The sequence below is a fragment of the Athene cunicularia genome (genome assembly GCF_003259725.1).
Source record: "Athene cunicularia isolate RWA chromosome 6 unlocalized genomic scaffold, athCun1 chr6_part1, whole genome shotgun sequence".
Classification (NCBI taxonomy): domain Eukaryota; kingdom Metazoa; phylum Chordata; class Aves; order Strigiformes; family Strigidae; genus Athene; species Athene cunicularia.
The window spans coordinates 20,511,029-20,527,998 of NW_020799105.1; the positions used below are offsets into that span (position 1 = coordinate 20,511,029).

Here is a 16,970-nt window from a genome sequence, read left to right on the forward strand (position 1 = left end):
TGGCCTGCATGGGAATTGGTCCCCACAGCTGGTGCTGATCTGGATTAGTCTCCTGAAGAACTCTTCGTTTGATTGTCATCATTCATACCAGTGTCTGTACAGACCAAGAAACTGTCTATAGCACTCTTAAAGTGAAATGGGAACAACCAGGAGTTTCTCTGCAGATATAGTCCAATAAATGGCACAGCCTAGTTTCACACAAATTGTTTGCAGGAGGCAGTGCAGAGCTACATCTCTTTAAATTCTCATGTGTTCTTAGTTCTTGCTTGTCTGTGTACAAGCACATGTAATGGATCCTATTTAAGGGAGTTCAGTTTAGATCTAAACTGACCAAAACCATTTCTGTATCTCATGTAAATGCTTGTATTTAATGATGAAATTAGCAGTCTGGTTTACTGTTAAATGTTATGTTAAAAGCTAGGAATAAATGTGCATTCTTGGAATAGCAAAGCCTCTATTACAGATGTTTCAAGAAGGATACAGTGTTTGAAAATAAGTATATAAAAAGCTATCAAGCTATCAGTTGTCACCTGGAGATCTCAGACTTCAAAGAAGAAACTAAGGTCTTATAAATATGTAGGTGGATGATTTGTACTCTTCTGTATCTTAAGATTGTGTGATTTTTGTTCTTCCAAGTGTCTGTCTACTTATACCAGGAGCTAAGATACTTAGTTTGTCTGGATGTTAAAACTGGAGAAACTCTTTCCACCCTGGAACAAGTGAGTTTTGGTCAAACATAGCAAGCTTCTTGTCCTTGATACAGCAAAACCTTGTCTTCTCCTTTACCTTTGAGAGTTTGTTCTCCTACACAGATATTAATTGCTTTTAAGGATTTGTTTTCACTTACAATATTTGACTTAATATTAGACAACATTTCTTCTTTAACACAGTCTTAAACTCTTAAACAGGTACCACGCCACTATTAAACTCTTGCTAAGTATCAAAAACGTGTGTCTGTGACCACAGGTTACTCTGTATGTTTACACTGTCATACTGCCTTGTAGTAAGTGATGGCTTGAATGTGTGTTGAGAGGAGTGCCCTTCACAGATTAGAAAGATGATAGTGTTGCCTTCCTGCTTTCTCTTATACTTCCTATGTGGTACACTGGAATTTTTTAACAGTAGGAGAACTAGGAACCTGAAACTTAACTTTGTGTGCTTTGGTATTCCATGTAGATGTTGAGAGTGCTTTAACAGAAGAGGAATTGTGTGTGTGTGTGTACGCATGTATATAGAAAGAGGATGTGAAGCTAACAGTAACTGGATAGGTATGTGAGAGCTGGGGCTAGAAGTTATCATCTGATAGGTTTTTGAAGCAGTGTTATTAACTTAATGGCCTGTATTCAGTTTCACTATAGCCATGTAAAATTTCAGGTAAGTTGTAAATTCTTATTAGAAGAATCAAGCTGCTGTTAAACTGAATTACTGTAGCCCAAATCAAATATGTATTTTTTCTTGAAATATCTGGGGTAGGGCTTAAAATTGGAAATTTAGTGATTTGGTCATAGCTACTTTGTGATAAGCAAAAATTGAACAGCATATGTACCTTTATTGCAGGAATTATGATGTGTTTTCTGCTCTCTAAGGAGGGGAAGGTATAGAGAATGGCTATCACTGGATTAATTGTCCTGTTGAGTTTACTTGAAAAAAAACAGGAGTTCTGTTCTTTGTTTTTCAGCCACCGATCTTCTTCTGGCTTGGAATCCCATTTGTCTGGGCCTGGTAGAGGGAGTCATTGGTAAAGTTCAGCTTCATACAGGTATGTGGCAGATTCTGGGGTCTTTTTAGTGCTGATGCTCTCTGTTTTAAAATGAGTGATACTGCAAATAACACTGTGTAGCTCAAATTGAATTATGTACTGTTCTTTGCAATGAAGGAGTACTCCCCAATTATGTGAATTTGTCAGAGTGATTATGTTACAGCTGCAGATGCAAATTCCATCTCCTTTCCAATATATGTGTTTTGGTTTGTCATGGTTTTGTAAAAATAGAGAACTGCATTCACAAAGAGTAAAAATTTGTGTTTGAAGTTCTGAGACTCAGTGTTACATGCATAAAATTCTTGCACCTTTTTGAATAATCCTTTCAAGCATTTGTTTGTTCTGTGTTACAGTGTGGAAACTAATGATGGAATCTTTTACAAAACTAGTAAGGCTTGAATTTTCAATGCTATATGAAAACCCAAAGAATGACTACCTTGGTAGATGACTATTTGAAAGTAAAGGAACTTGAACTTATTTGTAGCTAAATGTAAGACATAGCTATAAAAGGAAAGCAGGTGTAGAATGCATTGTGATTTAATGTTAAGCCTATCTCTGATTCTGCCTTTTCCTGTAAAATAAGGTCAGTGCTCTTTTAGCTTCAGTCAGCTGCAAATTCCTCTAGCCATAATAAATATTTATTTTAATATATGTCAGATTTATCTAGAAAGATTTTGCTGCCAGTAGATCTCTGGATAGCTATTTACTGACAGGTAGGAAAACTAGCTGTAAACTCTGCTTCATTTACTGTGTGTGCTGTTCTTTCTGTGAATACTTAGACCCTGCATTTAAAGTAGTGCCTGGCAATATGATCAATACAGGTAAAGTTTCAAGTGGGTTCCAGGATAACAGAATGGATTAAGTGCTGAAATAGATCAGATGTTTGTGGTCTGCTGAATAGGAACAGATTAATGAAGATGGCAGTGGCATACTAGCAATAGGGGAGGAAGGAAAACGGGCTGTTCAGCACTGCGTGAGCCTGTGACAGATCTTGTTCTAGGAAATGCTTGGCTCCATAGCTACTGTAACCCCTAGGTCTTGTTTCTGAGAGTAGTAGTTCAGGGCCCATCTCTCTGAAATTTGTGATCACATCCTCTTTCCAGTTACATCACTTAATCTTTGAATTCCGTGTCCTGTTTTTGTCTGTGCTCATTCTACAGATCTGTTCAGCCATCCTTTTTCAGATCTGCTGATATGAAGTGCTTCAGACTGCCATCTCACTTTCTCTTCTCATCCAGGTTGTTTGTGCTGTTCAGCATGTGCTGTTCATGATGAATGATGGCTAAACTGCAGTAATGACCTCCTCTTGCTGTGGGAAAATGCTCAATGACTCTTTTTAGCATGGTTTTTCTGTGTGTTGTGGTTTGGGTTTTTTGGTGGCTCTTTAAAAATTTTTTTTTTATTTCCTAAACCAAGCACTTTGGTACACAAAGGCTTTACCCCCTCTCTCTAGGGAGTCTAGTATAAAAGGGGAGACTGTCAAATCCTGGAAGGTCTAGTATGTTCCAGCAACCAAATATCCTTGCATGTGTGCTTATTGTGAGGCACTTCCTCTGCTTATGAAGTCTGAGTTCAAACTTTCCCCAGCATATGATGCTTCAACAGTTGCCAGCTTGTTGTCTAATAAATTATCAGGTAATAAGCCTGAGATCTGGTCATCTTTCCATGTGCACTGTGGAGCTACCAAATCAATTATGCTCATCCAGGCACTCCTTTCAGTTGCGGCTTGGGCCAGTGGAAGCATTTTGTTTCTGCATCAGATGCAGTGTCATCACAATGTCACAAACTGTTAATGGACTGTCCTTCTTCCTACCGATATTCTGGTGATGCAACTGTCCTGTAGACAGACATTTATTTTTCTACTTTAAAAGGGCTGAAGGAAGATGTAATCTCCAGCTATTTATCCTTATTCCTATGCTGAGAACTGTTCTCCCTTGAATCTGCTGGCAGTTGCTGATGAGTGTCCTGTGTGGGGCTGCAGCCGAAACAGGAGGGCTGGCTGAGATGTCTTATTACATAGGTGTCTTCAAACCTATTATTGTCAGTGAACTTCCAATTGATCATATTCAAGTGTAGTTTTAGGTAATCTTCTAGCTGAATCATCTAGCCCTCTGTAACAGTAACCTGTCTTCATTACTTATTCTTGTATCAATCTTTGTCACCTGGAAACTTTATCAGCAGAAGTTGTATAAATATTTAACACTGCTGGACTATTATCTCCAGACTTATTGAGTACTGTGCTGTGGAAACTGGGCAAAATGCTTTTTTCCCAGAGCTGATCTGTAACAAGAGGACTTGTTGTTCTGATTTTTTTTTTTCTCCGCTGACCCCATGCTGTAAGGATCAGACAACTTAATTTGAAGCTCTTTTGACTAACTAGTCTTGTATGGCCTTGTCCTGCTTAGAACCTTGTCATTAGCTACTGTTGGAAAGAAGTACTGGTGTGTCTTAAAAATGCTTAGTACGTACTGACCAATATTGGAAAGTGTTGAAGTTGCTACCTGTGTACTCTAAAGCTGTCACTAAGCCTATATGCACTTTAATACCTTTGGCATAGATCTGTAAATGTTTTTGAAAGATTTGCCTAATGCAAGAATTCCAGAGTAGTCCTAAAATGACCTTGAAATGTCCCTGTAGTCAGTATTGGGCTGTCCTTAATTTAGCATTGAAATACTCTTTGCCAAATTGCTGTAACTAGGGATGGGATTTAACTTACTCTTGATCCTGCTGGTTTTATTGCTGAGCTAGTAGAGGAGAATTTATAGGAAAGCTTCTGTGGCGGGGAAGCAGTCTTGTAGAAACAATCTAGCCAATATTACATGGTTTGGGTTTTTAATTTTTTAATTCTTTCAAGACTTTTTGCTATGAGACAGTCAGTTGTACATCTGGACATAACTGTGCCCTCACATTGGAGATGAAAGTCTACTTAAAGTATCATTTGTTTAAGAAAATTCACTAATGGGGAAGAACCATCAAGATGCTTTTTAATTTTTCAAGTTAAATCCAAATAAAGTGCTGCTGGCAAGGTTCCACAGACTCAGTAAACAGAAGGGAAGTGGAGTTCTTGCTTTCCTATCCCCAGGAAAGGAAAGCTGCTTTTTGTTAGCATGCCTCCAAATCCTGGTACAAACAATGAGTGGTTCAGCATCTGAAATATCTTCAGTGAGATGTAACTGCTGCCACTTCTAACTTCATCCAATCAACAACTTAAAACATTCTTTTTGCATGCAACTACGTTTTCTTATTTTTTGTTACTTGAATAACTTAAAATGGTAGCATGGAATTTCTTGGCTAAAATCAAAATACTTGCAAAAACCAGGATTTATAGTAAAGTCAAACACAGTTACTGCAGATGTATTTGGGGAAAAAAAATGCTAGGTTGTTTGGGAAGCATTAGAGAAAATAAACAGCAGTGATGTGCTCACTGTTGAAGTGAAAGAGGAGCTAAATTCCTCTTTTAATGAGGAATTGTAGGTAATAGCTTACTTTAGATATAATACTTCAAATTAGTTGTTGCCATCTGCTCTGCCATAGTTCATAAAAACACTAGAAATGAACATCAGATCTTCAGATGATTAAAAAAATGTACTCTTCTGCAATGACATGTAGCTGTAGTGTTCTTCTGTACATACATACCTCCCACATTGAGTAGACAATGATTTTTTTTTTTTTAAGATATTCTATGGGACTACTTTTATCTGCAGTAACAACTACTCTATTTGGGGATTCAGTTATTCAGATATTGCTGGCAACCATAATATGATGCTATGGTTATTGTTGAAACTTTTACTGTAGGGCATACTTTATCTGCATAATTACTTCCTGACTTTTCTTTTTATCTGCTAGGGAATTCCTGTTTTCTTTCAGTGTTCTGTGGCTCTGGCTATAATACAGATAGTTTAGAAATGTACACCAGAATGACTTTTGAGTGCGTTTTAAAAAATGATAAAAGGATATAGAACTCACTTGGCTGCATTGAGCTCTTAAGTTCTTGTTTACTGCCACCAGGGTTTGTTAATAGAAAGTAAACCAAAGTGTACCCAGAGACTTCTTTCTTTTCAGGTTTTCACTAAGGTGTATCTGCTTAGAAATGCCTTTACACTGTACTTTCTTCCAGTGGAATCATGTTCATTATTTCCTTGGAGCTCTAGTTGGTACCCTTTCTTAAGAGTATCTGTTTTGTTTATTGACATACTCTGGTTGTCTCCTCATAGGATTGTGTGGTTAACCTTCTCCAGATGGGAATAGATGAGATTATAGGACTGTCCAACAGGAATATCTATCTGGATGCCCTGTTGTATTACCCTTCTGTTTGGCTTGGATTGCCCTGAGTTTCCAGAGACTGTTTTTGCCTGCTGGAAAGCAATATAAAAAATAGTTGACCTTCTTTTTAAATGAAGCAGTAGACATCATCATCTGTTGCTGGTGGTTTTGGCAGCATTTCAATTTCCCCTTTTTAAAAAGATTTTTGTACCTATTCATTGGTCTTTTCACTGTTGCTTAGAATCTGTCCTATTTTCCTCATCTTCCCTTTTCTTATTTCCACCTTACCCCCATGGTTGCTAGGTGGAATGCTGGAGGCAAAGGCAGGTGTTCTCCAAGTAGTGTTGCCTGTACCTGTACAGAGAAGCTGTTCCAGCACCTGCTGTCAGTGAGGACAACTGTCTTGCTGGAGCTTGCTGCGACTCTCTTGTCCTTATTTGTTATCCTTTGACAGGTTTTTAGGAGACTATGCTTATGTCACAGCATTGAGTAACCTGGTCCAACCTCAGAGCTGACCCTGCTTGAGCAGGGTGACATCCTGAAATCCCTGCCAACCTGACTTGTCTCTGATCCTGGAGAGATTATGATTCTGATGCTGTGTAAGGAAGTAGTGCAGGACTCCCTTCAGAACATCACATACATTAAAGAAGTGCTATACATCTTCATTCCCCTTCCCCTACTCCCTTTTAGGGAGCAACTGCTGGTTCTCACAGCACACTTGTAATTACAAGGGTCTAATTTTTAAAAGCTTCTTAGTACCCACTTAACATAACTACATCTCTTTTCTAAAGGCAGTAATATATAATCAGCGTAAGGTGTAGAGTGTCATAACACATAGCAGTCTATTTACAATGATTATTCCTTTAGACAGGAGAAACTGATACTTACACATGTTTTGTTAGATTCGGGTTCAAGGGTTATTTTTTAATTGCAGTTATTGGGAGGATGCTCTCAATTTTGATATAGCTTTAATTCTGTGTTGAAAGTATATTAGAAAAAATTGGGAAAGAGAACAATTCTGGGTGTCCTGTGACTTTACACATGTTATCCTGGGTTTTTCCTAAGCACTCAGAGGGTAAAATACTGTTTAGAATTTACTGAGCAAGGAAAACAGACTGTATTTTCTGTAAAGCCTCTAAACAGATTTTTCAGAAGCTATATATTGTCATGTGTTATGCCTTTGAATACAATCTACTGTCACAAGTGTGGAAGCATATTTAAGTCTTCCATAGCAGGCTTTCAATGTCTGTATATGACCACTTAAACTCAGGTTGGTTGTTTCTCAGCTGGGAGAAATAGTGAGTGTGTATGTGTGTGTCTAAGACTTTCTGTACCTTTTTCATGTCTCTTAACAGAACTCTCACTTTTGACTCAAAAGCCCAACATACTATTAGCATGCCAGTGTTCTAACCAAGGGGTTAAAATCTAGGAAGCTAATGTCTAGGCACGATTCAGCAGTCAGTGGGAACATTGTTCTTCTGTCTCTTTAAAATGTTGAAGCTATAATTGTGAATGTTGTAGATTGAATATGTGTGTGGAATGCACCTGTTACCAATATTTTAATTAATCTTTGGCTCATTAATTTCTCTGCCACTTAGATGCATGTACTTCAGAAATGATGTTGTGAAGCTTTAAGCGTATGTGAGCTGCTTTATGATGCAGTCCATATTTGCTCACCGGATTTCTTAACTCATGAATCTTGTAGTCAGATGTTACCTGTATCTGTCTTGTTTGCCATTTTATACACAACAGAAGGGAAAAATCTTAGCTTGCTGTCTGAGCTCCAGCTATTCTTTTCAAATTTTACGACCATTAGTGACATTGGTGGGTAAGTTTATCATCCTAGAGACTGCCTAATTGCTATAGGTAAAGCAGTAGTAATTTTACCTCTAATGGGTAAGTCAATGAAATAGTTAATCTCCTTATTATATTAGAGAGGGAATAAGTATTGGTTTTTAGAGGTGCTTTTTTTTTTTTTTTGATTGCAGTGTATAATAACAAAACATAGCAATAGTGAGTCATCATTCACTGGAGTCTCCTAGTCAGATGGTTCCTGGCAGGGGTTTTACATTGGGGAGAAGCTTCTGGCAGACTAATCAAAGTAAATGCCTGACAGACAAATCAAAGCGTCTACTAATCTTTTTCCAGATTTACCGTGGTGGCTACTTTTAATTCGTCAGAAAGCATTGATTGGCAAACTTCCAGGAGACCATGAGGTTTGCAAAATAACAAAGATTGCAGTGATTCCACTTTCTGAAACAGAACCTCAGGATCTAGAATTAGAGGTATGACTATCTTCAATGCATTCTGACTTCCCCCTCCTGCTTCAGCAAAATGTAAATGTGAAATATAATAAAGATATGCCTCTTATCTGTGTGTTTTTTGTTTTTTTTTTTTCTGGTATGTGCAGACATATTGAACATTTCATGCTGCTTAAATGCTGAGTTTTGATAAAATTCTTATTTTTTTAAAATAGAAATAGCGATTTCTGCTAGGGAGGGAAAACAGAATAAAATAATACACAAATTTTATGAAGGCCCTTGAAAATGCCATACAAGAACAAAATTTTATTAGTGTAATTGAGCAACAGATTATTTGAGAACAGAAATCCACTAGAATCATCTAAAAGGACAAAGCTGTGAACAAGGGACAGGAACCTTGCTTTTTTTACTTTTTTAGAAAGAAGCTTTTCTGGTTACTACTTAATGACTAGGATGGTAAGACTTTCAATAAATTCTAATACTCGAAGATTATCTACGTGGTGGTTAGTAGAATGTTGGGAGAACAATTCTTTCCCAAGGCTTTGTTTCATTTTTGAATGTGTGTGGTGGAGAGGACGATGATGGAGGGACAGGATGACTTGCAATAGTCTTTATGGTGTCTGTATGGCAGCATGAGAACCCTTCTCTGAAGAGGGAGAGTAACATGGAATCTCCAAAGCTTTGGTAGAACTCTGGCAGGATGAAGAGCTGCTGAAGCACTGCTTCAGAATCTGGGCATTAGAACCTCCCAAGGTCCTGGATACAAGAATATGACTTAATCTAGATGTAATCCTTCCTGTTCTTAGTCATATAGACAAGAACATACCACATCAGCTTGGTGCTTCTGTGCCAAGAAACTGGTACAAGAACTTGGATTTGCAATTCTCTCTCAAGTACTTCAAATTGCTTATTCCTGAGGTTATCCCTGAATATCTCATCTGTGTTTTTTTTGGGAAGAAGCTGTCATATCTTTACCTTCTGAATTGGAAGAGAGTATTTCTTTTTTTTTAATGGATGCTTTTGCTTCCATCCTGTTTTGGAATCTTAATTCTAAAACTTGGCTTCAAGGGAAACCCTTCCTTTAAGTGTTGCAGAATGTTTTTTTCTTTATCCATTCTCTTTTGGAAAATAATGTGAGTAATACTGATTTATACTGTAATTTGGGTGGGAAGTTGAGGTGGGTCTGGATATTCAAGTCATGTCAAATTGAGGCAGACATTCTCACAATCATAGGAGAAAATGCCTTTAATAAAAAAAAAATGTTGTATATGGAAACTTGCGTATTTTCCCTATGTTAGAATGTCTTCCTAGGTTTGTGGACATTTCAGTCTTACTTTTGTAAACTTCAATTAAAATTTCCCTGAACTTTTTGAAGAGTATTTAAGTATTGGCTTTAACTCGGTATCATTCTTTAGCTTTGTAAAAAGCACCATTTTGGGATAAACAAGCCAGAGAAGATTACACAGTCCCCAGATGACACAAAATTCCTGCTGAAGACTCTTACTCAAATTAAATCAAATGTGTCTGCTCCAAATAAAAAGAAGGTAAAGCTTTCTACTGTTGTCTTGATTTTTTTTTTCAAAATATTAGTTGATAATTCAAAGGTTGTGGTGGATCATCAAATGGAGTATTAAGACCTAAAAAGATAACTAGTGAAAAACTGCAGAATGTGCACCTACTGTCTTGATGTTCAGTTTAATTTTTGATTATTTAGCTGTGACTCTTGTATGATTTTTTTTTTCATTTTGTTATTATATAACTCTGGTAGAATTACTGATAGAGTGTCTTTGTACCAGGATTATCTTCTAGAGGGATTCTAAACTCCTACAAATTGCTCTGCATAAGCATCACATAATATAGAATTGGAGATAATCTTTAGTGCACAGTTCCTGAGAGAACACCATACAGTCTTATCAAAATGCTTTTAACACGATAATGGCTTGGGTTTAGAAAGTCCAAACAATATTTAAAGTTAGAACAGGTAGATGCAATATTTCTTAGAAATTCCTGAGATTGAAACGTACCACTTCATTGGAAGCTCCAGAAGTTTCAGAGCCTGGCTGCTTTGAATGCCCTTACTGCTAAAAGTAATAGATAGCATGGTATTTCTGAAGGTGCTGTTCCTTGTCTTTGCTAGGAATTTTGAGATTCTGCTTCTCAATGGGAAAATGCTTTTCCTACAAGGTTAGAAATGGTATTTAGCAAATATGACTGTCTTTTTCAATTAAAGAGATGTAAGAAAGCTGTTACTCTTCTTTCAGATTAAAGAAAGCAAAGAGAAAGAGAGGCTGGAGAAGAGATTATTGGAGGAGTTGTTCAAAATGTTCATGGATTCAGACTCCTTTTACTACAGCCTGACCTATGACCTAACAAATTCTGTGCAGAGGCAGAGTGCGTGTGAGAAAGTTAACTTACCGCTGTGGCGAAAAGTAAGTTGTTTGGTGTTTTTTTTTTTTTCCTTTTGGGAGACATGCTGTTCAATAATGTATGTGATCCAGACTTGACTGGTCACATTCTCTGCTGGTATAATCTACAGCAACTGAAGATCTTGCCCTGTAACCAGCTTTAGTGCAAGGAAATGAAACAAAAGTGTCCAGCAGCATGTCTTAAACTGAGCTGTTAGATTCAAAAGCAGTGAACACTAGACTTGTTTGTACAGTTGTAGTGAATAACGTTGGTGTCTTTACCAAATATATTGCCAAACCTTAATTAAAATATTGCAAGAGCTGCCTTTTTTTCTTTTAAACAGGTTGATGACAGATTCTTTTGGAACAAGCACATGATTGAAGATCTCATCAGCATTGATGTGAGTCTCATTTCTAGTGATGATGTGTATTATGAGAACCATTCTTTAGTTTTAGTTGAAATGTTTACTTAAGGCCTCACAGAAGTTTACTTAAAAACCTGCTTGACAGATGGTCAGGATCAGGGCTGTGCCTTCTGAAGCTTGAGCAGCTGACGTTGCCTCCTTCTGTCAGCCAGCCTTCCAGCAGCCTTCTAGTTAGCCCGTCATTGCTAATGAATGAACATCAGCTGAATTTAAAATTTTATTATAATAAAACAATGCAAAATAACTTGTGTGAAATGTTTGTGCTGATTTCTGAAGGTAAACTTCAGATGTATTAATCTGAAGTAGAAAATACCTGGACAGAGCTGAACTTGATAAGGAAGAGGAGCCAGAAAAAGAAACTCTGAATTCCAGAGTTTTCTTGAGACAAGATTTTGTCTTCCTAAGTGGAGAATACTGTTTTTTTTTTTCCTTGAACAGAGTAGCTGGTCAGTGTAACAACAGTGTAGAACAAGTTACTCTGAACAGCTATTCAGAGCAGATAAAGTATTTTCCTGGCTAATGAGCATGTAAAGAAACACAGAACAACCGCTCTTTATTTTCAGAAGGTGATCTTGCTTCATTTTAAATTGACCTTGTTGATAAAGGACTGAGTTACTAATACATGCCAGTTTAGTCCAAGTCTTAGTTTTTTTTTTTAAGATGACAGCACACATTCTTACCTTATGCTCTGCATCTCTCATTAATAATTTTACATACTCTAATGGTTATGGAGTCAGAGCAGGGTAAACCCAGATGCACTGGGAAGTTATGTATCATGCGGGAGTTCAGTTGTATTTTTCATGTTATAAGATGTAAATGGATAGCCTTGAATTAGTAGGGAAATAGAAACTCAACTCTGTTTAAGAAATTGTGCTTTGTCACCCTAAAACCTCTAATGTGCAGAGTCCTGAACCAGTTGTCTTGGGTACTAAGTTGGCCCATATAAAGCTTATGTTAATTTGTTTTGTTGATAACAGGCTAACAACATTAGAATTTCAAATTTTTATCTATTGACCTAAATAAATGTAATATATGTCCACGTAAGTGTTGTAGAAACTACCTTAAAGCAGAAACTAGGTAATAGATGACTTATACTTCCTGCTGTACCTGCACTGGCTATCCTTGGTTTTCATGGGAGAAGTTACTAATTCAAGCTCTTAATGTGCTTAAACATCAGATGTAACACTGTATTGAAAACTCTCTTTGGGGAAACTGGACAAGAAGTTTCAAAATATTGCAGGTTTTTTTCTGTCCCTAGATTGCTGGAGTAAGGAGGGCTTTTTGCCTTGCCTTGATTCAGCTTTCTTAATCTTCACAGAAGAATCTTAAATTGCTTTCTCTTTCTACTGATTTAAAAGCCCTACAACTAATGGAGGAAAAATGCTGGTACCTCTTACAGAAATAAGACAAAATTATGGCAAAAACTTCTTAAAACATGAAAATCATGTGAAACAAGTGTTTATAAATGTGAGAAATGGCAGAAATAATTGTAGGTAATATAGAACTGACAGGAATGTAAATGTTTTTTGTAACCTTCAGAATGCTGAAGTGGACTTCTGGATTATACCCATCATACAAGGATTTGTACAAATTGAAGAACTTGTAGTAAACTATAGCGAATCTTCTGATGATGATAAGAGCAGTCCTGAAACTCCTCCTCAGGAATCAACTTGTGTAGATGACATTCATCCAACATTTCTGGTGGCACTTATTTCACGCCGGAGTCGGCACAGAGCTGGTAGGCAAACATAGTTCAAGGTATCGGGATTGTTCCTGAACACTGGAGAGGGATGAAGAAGATAAAACTTAAATGCTCTGTTGTTCATCAGGTAGTCATTTTTTTTGTCAAAGTGCTACAGCCTTTCCTACTTGCAGGAGGAAAAGAAAAGGCTGGTGCACATCACTACACAGCTGTTGCTTAGAGTGGTTACCAAGTGAACTTCACTAGTCTTGAGCACTGAATGCATCCTTGGAGGTCACAGTTCTGAGACAAAGTTCCATCTTTGCAAAGAATGTGTTCATTAGGACCTTGTGTACAGTTCTGTCCTGAAGTATTTCAGAAGGCCTGGGTGACAGTTAAGTTTTCACAGGTTTTCCTTTGAGGGCTTTGACAGCAGCTGAACGGAGACTTGAAAAGGGGTGTGTGTGTGTGTGTGTGTGTGTGTGTGTGCTTGCATTGCAAGAGATGTTTATGTAGGTCCAAGGTGTGAAATAAAAACCATACTTCAGTCTTGCACCTTATTTGACTTAACGCCAATAGTAGCAAGGCAGAAAAAAAAATTATTCCCTTTCCTTAGGATACAGGAAGAAAGATTGAATCACTTCACGCTTTAGTAGATCCTCTTCAACTCTCAGCATTTTCAGCCTCTCAGATTTTTAAGATATTCTCTGTGTCAGCTCATTTTCTACATAGTCAGGTTTTTAACATACCAAAAAACCAAGTTCCCCAGGATTTTTTTTCCTTAATATGGGACTGGCTTTTGTACTACAACTCACTTGAGTGCATTTAATTCAGTTCCCAGGAGAATTATTTGTCAGAACAACTCGGGGTAAGCTGAGGGCTTTGGGGTAGTACCTAATTTACAGTGTGCCTTATTTATACGAAGTTGTTTTACAGATACAGAAGCTGAATTTCAGAGGGAAAATTTCTTAGTGCTTTCCTCTTACTCTTAATAACACTATGCTTATCTGATTGCTAGTCCAGAGCATAAACTGTGTAGAACTTCCCTCCTGACATAAAATTTTTTTTCAGTAAATTGATGTAATGTTTTGAAGAATAATTATAGGATTATGTGTTTAATTCATTCCATAATACATAATTTTAGCTCAGAGTTTAAAGCATTTTCATTTCTGAAAAATTTTTTAAAAAACCCCAGACAAAACACTGCTTTGAAATCCTAAGATACTTCTGTTAAATACACTGATTCTTTATTTGTCAGGCACCTTGTCTGTGACTTAAACAAAACAAAAAACCCCAAACCCACTGCACTAGACTATCAACATGCCCATGACCTTAAGGAAAGGTATCATGAGATAAAGGCAGCTATCTTAAACTTACGTGAGTGAGACCCTAGTATCTGCAAAAGTTGAGATATTAAGAGAGCAGAAGTTTCCTGGGCAATGATTTAGTTTGGGTGTTGGTGTAAGGGCCGTTATTGGTGGCAGGACATAAGTAAAGGGCATCTGAATCTTTGGTCTAAAAGCCCCTGTCTGCTTAAAGGCTGTAATACTGCTCTGACACTTTATGACCCTATAAAGGTCCCTAGGATAGGTATTTTATATTCCTTTTGGTTCCCTGTTTCTAACCTCTTCCCTTCTCTCCCACAGTCCTTAGCTCCTTACCTAGTGCTGTTGGGGTTCAGTTCAAAAGTTTGGTCCAGTGCTACTTCAGGACTTGAAACAGAGTTTTTTTGATTCTGTGGAACTGAATTTTTGTGCTATAAAGCATGGCCGTGAATCTTGTTTCAACTCTTTTCACTTCCTTTCTCCATCCCTTGCTACCACCTGCATCCTTCCTGAAATACTGATGTACTTTACTTGGAGGAAGGGATATGCAAACCTCCACATGCAAACACTTACCTGTTTTGTTTAATGATCGGATCAGAGATGGATGGGCAAAAAACAGTCAGAAGAGCAGTATCAGTTCTTAATGTGCAGAATTAGTTATACAGGTTAAAATGAAGGCAGGATGTCTTCTGTTTTGTGGAACATGCAAATCATCTTGGGCTGCTTGTGGGATCTCTTACTGTGAGAAGTGGAGCATTTATCAGTAAAAGTGGCCTTTAGGTTCTTGGAAATTACTGACCTCTCAAGTAAAACTGTCTGCAAAACTTGACAAAACAGGAAGTAATTTATCCTTTAGCATGGAATAGATATATCTGTGACTTTATACTGCCAGTAGACTGCCTTGCCTTGTCAACTTAATTTCTGCTGCTTGTAGTATATCAGTAAATAAACTTTATCCATATAGTCAACAAATTGGGGATTAGACTAGGATAGGTGTGACTTTTACCATTGATCTAGAACTGTTAGTTTTTACTGTTTTTGACAACAGTAACACAAGTTATTAATGTTTAAGACTATTACTTAAGTATGACTTGATCATTCTCATTCCTCCTAGGAATGCGTTATAAGCGAAGAGGTGTTGATAAAAATGGAAATGTGGCAAATTATGTTGAGACGGAGCAACTGATTCATGTTCATAATCATACTCTTTCATTTATACAAACAAGAGGCTCTGTGCCTGTTTTCTGGAGCCAGGTTGGATATAGATATAACCCGCGGCCCCGACTGGACAAGAGTAAGTATTTGAGTAGAATACCTAAAGGTCAGAGTTCCCTTAGGAATAGGTTCACTGGAGTGTTGCTTTACCACTAGTCTTCCAGTGTCACTTTCTAGAAGCTAGGAATAACAGTAACTCCTAGTCTAACTGCAACTGTCCAGAGCTCTGACTTCTTATCTGTTGTCTTGAATTTCAATATTTAATGAAGCACCTGTTCTATGTTTAATCTTACTCGTTGCAGTGTCTTCTGAGTTGGGGAGGGAGACAATTTGACTTGTTTTGAGAACCTCCTTAGACACTGATGTCTTCACTTTGTGGACAGAGATATTCTTAACTTATGCCGAGGTTCTTTCTGCTATTTTAATGGGGGAAAACAGACATTTCACATAACACCAGTTTGGTAGTGTGCTTCTGTCTTCTCTGAAATCACATCCTATCTAGTGGACTTCGTCGTATCTGAATTGCTTCCTTTTCAATTCAAAGATAATGCAAAAACTGAAACACGTAAGAATATTGACAAGACTGGGAAATGTGGATGTTTGTACAAACTAGATATTCATAGCCTGAACTTTCTTAAAAGACAGAGGTCAGCAGAATCTTCTATAGGTTTAGAACTGTAAAGAAGAAACTTTTCTTGAAAGGAAACTAGTATGTTCATGATCCTGTATAATCAGACTGCCACTGGATTAGGTTGCCTGGCATCCTAGATCACAAGTATGTACTTCTGCAAGTCTAATTTGTGTGTTGGATTCGTATTCTCCTCTAGCATTAGCAGGTCTGGTCTTCTGCCATTGAAGACTATTTTTAGGACTGAAAAATAAAAAAAACCAAAACCAAACAAACAAGCAAAATGCTCTTTCAGAGGGGACTGATGTTAGAAAGTTAAAGGACTGTTTTTCCCTGTGTCTCAGTAAGACCTAGTAAAAAGGGCCTTTGAGCTTGCTTAGGAACTTGGGCAAAGCACATAATCTTAAATCGACAGGCAGTTGTTATCTTTGCAAACTTAAGGAAGATGCATCAACAGATCTGGATTTCTTGTGGTTTTTATACCAAACAATCTGAAGAGTACTGGAGAGCAATGACTTGTTGCCACACCATGGAAATGGGAATTTAAATACATTCATAAAGTGAGGAAAATAAAAATAAACCAACTCCTAACCTCCCCCCAATATTTGTTCGATTTATTAGTTCCAACTGAAAGCTTGTGCTGTGACACATGTATATAGAGCTGAACAGGTTTTTTTTTTCTTTTTTTTTTTTTTTCCCAATAGGATTAATTTCAAAAACATTGAGGAATTACACTTAATTTGATAGATTTACAGGTAGGAATTGGGGCATTGAGGCATCAGTGGTGCCTTGAATCAGTTGGATAGCACTTTTGGGTTTTAGTTACAAGTAGCTTTGTTCTCTAGAACTGGATAACACTTTCACTATTACCCCTTGTCCTGCTCCCTTTGCAATTTGCACACCTTTCTTACACTTCAGTATGCTTTTTCAAAAGATGCAAAACAAATATAAGCACTCCTTATCTGGGAGGTGTTCATGTGCGTGTGGTGCATGTGCAAAGGGGTTAAA

The 16,970-nt window shown here is 37.4% G+C and overlaps 1 protein-coding gene across 1 annotated transcript in view; it reads left to right on the forward strand.

Moving 5' to 3' along the window:
* The first annotated feature begins 1,225 nt into the window (after positions 1–1,225).
* Positions 1,226–16,970, forward strand: part of INPP5F (inositol polyphosphate-5-phosphatase F) — a 29,636-nt gene continuing 13,891 nt past the window's right edge. The window contains exons 1-8 of the mRNA XM_026851548.1: positions 1,226–1,268; positions 1,679–1,759; positions 8,171–8,307; positions 9,699–9,827; positions 10,545–10,712; positions 11,033–11,089; positions 12,653–12,851; positions 15,234–15,413. Coding sequence (XP_026707349.1) covers positions 1,226–1,268; positions 1,679–1,759; positions 8,171–8,307; positions 9,699–9,827; positions 10,545–10,712; positions 11,033–11,089; positions 12,653–12,851; positions 15,234–15,413 — 994 coding nt within the window. The remainder of the gene's footprint in view (positions 1,269–1,678; positions 1,760–8,170; positions 8,308–9,698; positions 9,828–10,544; positions 10,713–11,032; positions 11,090–12,652; positions 12,852–15,233; positions 15,414–16,970) is intronic.